This window comes from Bison bison, unplaced genomic scaffold (genome assembly GCF_000754665.1).
Source record: "Bison bison bison isolate TAMUID 2011002044 unplaced genomic scaffold, Bison_UMD1.0 scf7180017864134, whole genome shotgun sequence".
Classification (NCBI taxonomy): Eukaryota; Metazoa; Chordata; class Mammalia; order Artiodactyla; family Bovidae; genus Bison; species Bison bison.
In genome coordinates, this window is record NW_011494706.1 from 7,392,246 (window position 1) to 7,402,014 (window position 9,769).

General features: G+C 37.1%; 1 protein-coding gene across 5 annotated transcripts in view; it reads left to right on the forward strand.

Annotated features, from left to right (window-relative positions):
• The first annotated feature begins 6 nt into the window (after positions 1-6).
• The window catches only part of KRIT1 (KRIT1, ankyrin repeat containing), a 39,804-nt gene continuing 30,041 nt past the window's right edge, over positions 7-9,769 (forward strand). Inside the window, exons 1-3 of one of the 5 annotated variants that reach the window (XM_010839802.1) lie at positions 7-630; positions 5,587-5,712; positions 6,790-6,949. In XM_010839802.1, the coding sequence (XP_010838104.1) occupies positions 5,611-5,712; positions 6,790-6,949 (262 nt within the window). In that variant the 5' untranslated portion in view covers positions 7-630; positions 5,587-5,610. The remainder of the gene's footprint in view (positions 631-5,586; positions 5,713-6,789; positions 6,950-9,769) is intronic. The other 4 variants (XM_010839801.1, XM_010839803.1, XM_010839804.1 and 1 more) reach the window with 4 other exon arrangements.

The following is a 9,769-nucleotide window of genomic DNA, read 5'->3' on the forward strand; positions in this document are numbered from 1 at the left end:
CAGTTGCTGGCGCGCCCGCAGCCGCCACCACCCCGTCCCCGAGCCGCTCGCCACCAGCCCCAGACAGCCGGCACCCCAAACGAAAAGCGGCAGGAAGGCAGCACCTCGGCCACCGCCCCGGAAGCTCTTCCCCACCAACCGGGAGGCTTCAAGGGGTGTGAACCCGGAAGCGATTTCCTCGCCCCGGTAGCAGCGGGATGGAACGCTAAGGCCTTTGAAGACCTGGAATCCCCTAATTTAGAGAGCAGGTGAAGTGTGTATGGCGCAGAGCTCAGAGGCGAGCAGAGGCCAATAAAGAGCCGGTGGACAAGACGCTCTCCGATCCCAGAGACCGGATCTCTCGAGTTGCCGGGTGTGGGTCGCGGCCGTACACGCCGGGCGGCTTCAACGGGCGACCGAGTGTTCTCCTGTCACAGGAAGTTGGGCCTGGCCGCTGGGAAAGCGAAGGGAAGGCGGAATGAAAAAGCTGTGAAGGGCCCCCGCCCCAGCCCCCAGGTGACTGTCCCACCCACTGAGTTGAATGTAGCGGCCCGGGAGGCACTCGGCCCCCAGCACGGGTGAGACGAGGAGGACGGTCCAGACTCCAACGAGAGAGACGGAGAGGTAGGAGGCCGAACTGTCTCCATCCAGGCAAGGACTTCATTTCTTATAAGTAGTTACAGAGAAGCCAAAGACACTTTTTGGGTGGCATCTCTTTGTGCAAAGAGGCGTGCCCGCCCTTTTCTGGTAATGGACGCTGATGGGTGGTGGTGGCCAAGGAAAACGCCTAGGAAGTTTTTATTTTTGTCACTTCAGGAAAAGCGATTGACAGCAGCTCGCCCCTCCTCTCTGTCTTCTGCATCATTTAAGGCTTTTGGCTGTCTTTCTTTGCTTGTTTCTTCGTGGTGTTTTTAGCTTCACCAGAAATTTTTCATCTAGCTGACCTGACTCCGGATTTCACCTCCATTCCCATCTCACGCGTGGAGAGGTTTTTTAACTTCAGTCTGCTTGCCAGTGCTTCCTCACCATCATGTCTTTTAACTGTTTTGATGTCCTTATTTATTTGGGGGAAAATGTCAAAAGCTCGAAAATGTTTTCATAACAATAGAAAATCAAATATTTTATGGTCTTTTTTACTTAATCCCATGTTAGGTGTATTGGTTATTTTTCCCTTCGAACTGGGTTGTGGAACCACAGTAGGACTTGATATAAAGTATATTTGGATATACTACAGATGAAATCAGGCTCCCCCAAATAACCTCCTCAAATGTTCACTGTAGGAATTCATTAGTTCCTTCTCTGTTAGTCAGATTTAGTATAATTGCCTTCAAAAGTTATTTGAAGATTATTAAATATCTTACAGAATAGAATGTGACTTAACAGAAAGAAAGAACTTGAAAATTACCAATGATGCTTTTTCATATTACCTAATGTTTGGTAGAACTGGTTCAAAGGACAGGAACAGAGCAAACTAGAAATAGCACCAATGACTGTTTTCTATTCTGCTTTATTATTATTTCCTCTCTTTTTATTACTGTAAGCCAATTTGAGTGGCAAAAGGATGAAATTTTTAATGGTCAGCCTATCCTTGGAGGGAAATTCTTACTGATATTTAGTTGCCATCTCTTGTCTCTAATACTATAATGCTTTAAAATATTAAATCGTTTAATGAGAGTAGAGAAGTGGCTAGTAACTTAGCTACTCCGCCTCGGTTTTTTTCTTCTGTAAAAGGGAGATAACAACAATAATAACTACGTCATTAAGTTTGGGGAAGAATAAAATGAGTTAATGCATGTAAAGCCCTTAGCACAGTATCTAGGATGTAATAATCATTGTAAGTGGTGGTAATTATTCATATTATTTTAAAAAGTTGAGAAACTTTGCTTAAGGATGAAGGAGGGAATCAGGTACATCCTACAGAGCCCTAATGCTCAATTTTTTTTGTTTTTAATTCATGAAGTACACTTTCTGATCATTGTTGCTAATTTATATTAGCATGTACTTTGCAAATTGGTAAATCATCTTGTCTGGAGTAGGAAATGGCAACCCACTCCAGTATTCTTGCCTGGAGAAGCCCATGAACAAAGGAGCCTGGCAGGCTACAATCAATGGGGTCTCAAAGAGTCCGACAGGACTGAGCAGCTGCACACACAAATCATCTTGTCAGTTTTGACTTCTGGTAACTAAATTTACAATACCTATATTCATGTACTGAATCTTCTCTTTTTCTGCACTGCAAAAATACTTTGAAAGTTTGTCCATCTTGGGGATTCCATGGCGGTCCAGTGGTTAATTCAGATTGTGCATGCATTGCCTGGGTCCCATTTTCAGTCCCTGGTCAGGGGACTAACATACTGCAAGTCTTGTGGCATGGCCTAAATAAATAAATTTCATTAAATTTGTCCATCTGTACTCTACGTAGTAAACGTTTCTTCTTAGCAACATTATTGGCAGTTTGTTCAACAGGACCTGCCCCATGAGGACTAAATGGTGTCTGTTCACCCCATTTTTCACCCAGTCATAGAGATGAGAGATGCCCATGTTTTCAAATGATGCCTGGTAGGTCTCAGGCCAAATGAGAACCTCTTCACTTATTTGTAAGGCATCATTAGTCAGGCAAAATAGTATTACTTATGCCTAAGCATTTTCCAAAATAGAATGATTGGTGAACAAAATGCCACATTTCTTCCTATTCTTAGTCACTTGAAGGCTTATCTAAAATTCTGTCTAAACACATTAGAAACTAGTTATACCGTTTTCTGTTATTTTTAGCTCAAATTACTCTCTCTCAATCCTTTTGCATGTGATTCTGCCTTAGCAGTTTTGTCTTCATATATTAGTAGCTTTTGTTCTTTTCCTAACTTAAGCCTTTGTTTTCTTCCTTCATGTCACTGGAAGTATGTATATTTCAAATATTCTTTTTTTTATTGTATCACATTTATCTTTTAAAAATTCAATGTACTGTGCAATACCAAATATTCTAGATGAGTAATAAGTATTAGTAAATAAAGCACTTTGCCAGTAGATTTTTTTTTTTTAACAGGTGACCAACAGTTTAATCAGTTCGCTTTAAAGTGTGTTTAGAAAACTAAGAATTACTTGATTTCTCATTTTAGATGCTTAATAGAAAAAGGGTTTCTGTAATTGTGCCATATATGTTATACAGTGTATTCATAATACAGTGTCTTTCTTTTGGGGACTGTCAATATTCAAAGAGGCAGGCATACATTTCAAAACTTATTAGGTTTTATATCCTGAAGTCATTGTTAATCTGAGGTGAAAAGTAAGTGCTAAATTGGAATTCTGAGAAGAAAAAAGTCTCATTTTTTTCACTAATAGGAAGTTCTATTGCATGAGGTGGGTTTTAAGATAGTCTTATGAAAAAATTGAACTGAAAAAAATCCCACAAGGTATAGAGTGAGAATGCATGTCTTCAAAACTTCTCACAAAATGAAATGTCTCAAACCTAATGTTTTATCGTAGTTTCTCTGTTATCTATAGTTTGTCTGGATCTAAATTAGTGAAAATTTTTATAACCTAAAAATTTTTATAATTTATAAATAAATCTTATAATTTAAAGTTTTATTACTTAAATAATTAATAGATTAAAATAATTTAAAATTTTTGTACAATAATTTTTAAAAAATTTTAGCTAGTGTTTACTTAAAATGTCAAAGGTTACTGAATTTTAAAAGCATTCTTTTTAGGGAAATTTTCTAGTTTTAAGGTGGTGGAAGGGAGTAAATTAAAGATTTTTTGTTATTATGTAAAGAAGTGAATTAAAGATTTCAAAATGACTTTATTTTGCAGTTGAGAAAACAATAAAGTCCTCTATCTCCTCTCAGATGACATTCAAAACCTTTCTTGAAAATGAGCTCTTTTCTTCTGAGAGTTGGAGCAATAAGGAAATTATTAAATATAAACAGATCATTTTAATGCCTAATGGACTTTTAAAAAAACTGAAGAAGGTTCATCTTACCATGGCCAGGAAAGCAATTCCTTGCTTGATGTTCTTCTCAAAACTTACTGGCATATAAATGAGAGGTAAATTTTTAAAAAAAATAAAATATATTCAGTGCAAAGAGATGTTTAGTCGCTCAGTCGTGTCTGACTCTTTGCATCCCCATGAACTATTGCTCACTATGGGTATTCTCCAGGCAAGAATACTAGAGTGGATTGCCATGCCCTCCTCCATGGGATCTTCCCAACTCAGAGATCAACCCAGGTTTCCTGCATTGCAAGTGGATTCTTTACCATCTGAGCCACCAGGGAAACCCATGAAAAAGAAAAATTAGTCCAGCCATGAAAAGAAAAATTTATAAGAGCACTTTATGAGGAGATGGGACTATGAAACAACCAAGAAAGTGCTTGAGCTTCAATTACTTGTTGGAAATTGCCCAGTGGAGACTTAAAATTAGTCTGGGGGAAAAAGTGTACATGTGTATATGTATGTGTGTATATATATACATATACATATATATATTTGGAAGCAAACTTTTTAATTATCCACAGAATTGATAATGGAAGTGAAGAACATTTTTAAGTCGATATCAGAAAGCTTTTATCAACTGATTTAATGTTTTTGTGTCTGTGATAGGCATCTCCAATGAATATTAAACTATCCTTTCAGTTCAGTTCAGTTCAGTCGCTCAGTCTTGTCCAACTCTTTGCAACCCCATGATCGCAGCACACTAGGCCTCTTTGTCCATCACCAACTCCCGAAGTCCACCCAAACCCATGTCCATCTAGTTGGTTATGCCATCCAGCCATCTCATCCTCTGTCGTCCCCTTCTCTTCCTGCCCCTAATCCCTCCCAGCATCAGGGTGTTTTCCAAAGAGTCAACTCTTCGAGTGAGGTGGCCAAAGTATTGGAGCTTCAGCTTCAGTCCTTCCAATGAACACCCAGGAGTGATCTCCTTTAGGATGGACTGGTTGGATCTCCTTGCAGTCCAAGGGACTCTCAAGAGTCTTCTCCAACACCACAGTTCAAAAGCATCAATTCTTCGGCACTCAGCTTTCTTCACAGTCCAACTCTCACACCCATACATGACTACTGGAAAAACCATAGCCTTGACTAGACGGACCTTTGTTGGCAAAGTAATGCCACTGCTTTTCAATATGCTATCTAGGTTGGTCATAAACTATCCTTTAGTTCATCCAAATATCAAAATTCTTTTTAAAGATTCTGGAAAGAATGTCAATGGCAGCTACCTATTTCTAGCTTCCAAACTTAACAATATGACATTCACTTTTGGAATTTATGAATACTATTCTGAATCACTATTTCAAGGCATTTTTACTTAGTTATTTATAAGACATTTCATAATTATATCACCTTTTTTACAGGTCCAAAAGGCAGATTCTTAACTAAGAATCTGTTAAGACCTATGAAAGTATATATCCCCATTAAAAAAAAAAAAATCTACCTTTAATAGAAAAGGAAACAGACTACAAGGTATCTGAAATTATTCCTAGAGGTTTACTAGTGGTGAGATGTGATCAGTCATCTCTGACTTGCTTTTTATACAGTACATATATTCTAAGACAGAAAAACCAACATTTTATTAGTTGTTCTCATCATGATTATGTCTCCTTTAATCTTTCAAGGGATTTCTTTGTTTTTATAAAGCAATGGGAAATCCAGAAAACATAGAGGATGCATACGTTGCTGTTATTCGGCCGAAGAATGCTGCCAGTCTCAATTCTCGGGAATACAGAGCTAAGTCATATGAAGTGAGCACAGCTGACTAACATTTGATTTTCTACCACTGAATGTCATTCTCCATTATCATTTTCATTCACATTTAAAGTCTTACCATAGCCTGTAAATTATTGATAACGTAGATATTGACAAGCTAGAATTTACGATTATAGAGCTCTTCGCATCACCATGTCTTTTTTTTTTCTGCTGCATGTATTTTGACCATTTTTTTCTATTCATTGATATGGATAAATTCTTAGATAGTGAAAGTTACTTATTTGAGTTTTGCATATATAATTTATGAGAGTTTGGTTTTTACTAGAGTTTCTGGAATGGCTTGCAAAAAAAATTGCAAAATTCCAGTTTAAATTTTATTATGGTTATTTTTCAAAACTCTATTTTTAACAGTTCATTTAAAAATATCTTTACCTTTAATTGTTTTAGGCAATTAAGTTACTTCTCTGAAATCTTGAATACATTATTAGTATTAGTAAACATGACTGAGGCACAAAAAAAGAAAAGCCCAAAGCAGATTTTTATCTTTACTATGCAGCAGATTCAAGCATCATAAAATACTTCTAGTCTAATCCGCTCAGTCCTGTCCAACTCTTTGTGACCCCCATGGGCTGTCGACCCCATGGGCTGTAGACCACCAGGCTTCTCTGTCCATGGAATATCCCAGGAAAAAATATCGGATGGGTTTGCCATTCTCTTCTCCAGGGGATCTTCCTGACCAAGGGACTGAACCTGCATCTCTGGGTATTCTGCTTTAATTGCCTTTTCAAGGTTAGTTATCTGAAACCTATTAAAGGATATTGCAAGGATTCTGAGGAGGCTGCCATTCAGCAGTGCTGTGGCTTACTAGTTCTCAGTCCTGACTACACTTTAAATCACCTGGGGAAGTTTAAAACTTCAGTACCACAACCTTACTCCCCTGACATTCCAATTTACTAGGTCTGAGATGAAGCTATACATTGATCCTGTTCTAAAAGGGTACATGTTATTCTAATATGCAGCTAGGCTTAAGGTTAAGAAAGATTTCTGGCTATATTTTAGGGCAAGTACATTTTATTTTAAACATTCTCTTAATGTTGTTTTTCTCATCCAAGATTTTGTTGCATGAAGTTCCCATTGAAGGACAGAAAAAAAAGAGAAAGAAGGTTTTGTTGGAAACTAAACTGCAAGGTAACAGTGAAATAACACAAGGCATATTGGATTATGTAGTAGAAACCACCAAACCAATTTCTCCTGCAAACCAGGGTATCAGAGGTAAGAAATTTTTCTCTTTAACACAGTTGGTTTTAATTGCTTGTGAAGGAAGACATTTAAAAAATATATTAAAGTCAGTTTCTTTTTATGTTCCTTTTCATTGAAAAACTTGAAAAAGACTCATTATTTCTGGGGTTTTTTTTTAAGGTGGAACCAAACTCCCTTCAAGAAGTTCCTTGACTATAATGCTTTTTAAGTTAAAAAATATTTTTTAAATATTTTAATAATTTTAAGTAAAAAAAAAAATTGAAAAATATTTTTGCAGTTTCTTTTTTTTTAATTGTAGTATAGTTGCTTTACAAAGTTGTGTGAGTTTCTGCTGTACAGCAAAGTAAATTAGCTATATATACACATAAATCCCCTTTTTTGATTTCCTTCGCATTTAGGTTGCTTCAGAGCACTGAGTAGAGTTCCCTGTGCTGTACAGTCGGTTCTCATTAGTTAGCTATTTTATACATAGCAGTGTATATGTACGTCAGTCCCAGTGTCTCAATCCATCCCACCCTCCCCTTCTTCCCTTTGTATCCATACGTTTGTTCTCTATCTCTCTGTCTCTATTTCTGCTTTGCAAAGAAGTTCATCTATGACATTTTTCTAGATTTTACATGTACGCCTTAATATATAATATTTTTCTCTCTCTGACTGACTTCACTCTGTGTGACCATCTCTAGGTCCATCCATATCTCTGCATATGGCACAATTACGTTGCTTTTTATGGCTGAGTAATATTCCATTGTATGTACGTACCACATCTTTGCTCATTGCTCTGCTGCTGGATTTTTACGTTGCTTCCATGTCTTGGCTATTGTAAATGGTGCTGCATTGAACATTAGGAAGCATATATCTTTCTGAATTATGGCTTTCTCCAGATATATGCCCAGGAGTGGGATTGCTAGATCATATGGCAGTTCTAGAAAAATATTTCAATTGTGTTAATGATTTGTTCAAGAAAGAGAGGAAGCCAAAGTGGCTTGAAAACTAAAAAGAAAGCACAAGTTTTTTTGTTAGAAGTATAATTTCCCTAGATAAGTATCTTTGAACTACTATTTTTATTTCTTTACTCCAGGACACAGAAAACTATAAACCTCTCTCCATAACTAAGTAGCAGTTAAGATTCTGTGTATTAGAGCAAGTCATATAAATTACCAGGTAGCAGAGGTTTTCTTCCCATTTGGTCACAAGAAGAAAATCATTTTCAACAAGCCAAACTGTGAACTGTAGAAATATTCACTCTAAAAGGTAGAGGCTCCATTTACAAGATAATCTATAGCTTATGAAACTGATTAAATATCAATGATCAATTTTATCAGGCTGTGCCTCAAAAGAAGCAGATAGCAGTTAGAAGTTTTAGAAATTATATATCTGTCCAGAATTCAGGCATTATAATTAAAAAGGTAAAGCTAATTTCAGTCAGACAACTGTTGAGAGCAGTTGTTGGTAGTGAAGTAAAACGCACCTCTCTGTGCCTAAATTTTGGGGTTTTTTTACAGCTTATTCAGTGTTTTTTTTTTTTTTTCTGTTCATCTCTTTTCAGTAAAGAGACTATTATTGTTGTAAAGATAAGGCTGAATCATGTCATTTGATTTATTGGTTATTTGGGATACTTGTTCTCTAGAGATAAGCTGAACTAAGCCTGTTTGATAACTTCTGAAGGTACCATTTACCATATTTTACCTCCCCAACAGGTAACCTCCTCAATAGGGCCTGAAGAGTTTTTGCAGTTCTGACCATTGTAACTGGAGATTATAAGAAGTTCCTGCATAAATGTACAGATCTTTGATACACATTCTGAGTCCCACAAAGAGAATCCCCTTTCCCTGATTATCAGATTGACTTTTTAAATAAAGTGATCTAGAAATTGATCTTAGCTGAAAAAGGAGGACTATCCCTGTGGGTGATCAGGCATATGAAAGGCTCCTTTGGATGCCACAAATTTGTCAGCTTTTTCTACCTGTCTTAGACTTCTCTTAGTAATTTGTATTTCTATTACTTAATTGTTTTAGTTATCAGTACCTATTCTGAGATGAAATTACTGAGACAAAGTCTGAGCCCAAATCACGTATTTGAGCTGAGATAGAAAAGTCATAATTTGCTGTGAATTAGCCAAACTCTAACACTTGGTTCCTTCCCCAAGAGAGGGGATATACGTGATATCAGTGTGAACAAAAATGTCCCCTGGCACAGAGGACTGGTAGTTTTTCTTAGAAGTTACGAGTGGATAGGCACCCTGAAATATGTCTAGCACAATTATGTCTTGTATACTTAGTAGAATGTGCTAATAAATTTTCAGGCATCTTTTAACAAGAGAAATGAAAATAAAGTTTTTACTTAACTAAACAGTTACAATAATGAACCATATCATACCTGACTATCCTATTCAATTGTTTTTCTAAAAGTGTGAAATATTTTTATAGAGAATATGATTTCTTACATAAGCATCACATGAAAATTACAAATGACTTTATAACTGCAGTAGTTTTGCCTTTTTGTGCAATGCTATACATAGTTTACAAAGCACTACCACAATTACTTATCCATGAAATTCTTAAATTGATCCTGTGAGTTGGTATACGGTCATTTTCACATCTGTAAAATGGAAATGCAGACATGCTGCCCAGTCGCTTCAGTCGTGTCTGACTCTTCGCAACCCCATGGACTGCAGCCCACCAGGCTCCTCCATCCATGGGATTTTCTAGGCAAGAGTACTGGAGTGGGGTGCCATCGCCTTCTCCGAATGCAAACATAGGCACCTAGAAAAATCGTATTCCCATTTGTGGAGGACTTAGGACTAGAACTGTATTTCCCAACTTGTAGTTAGTG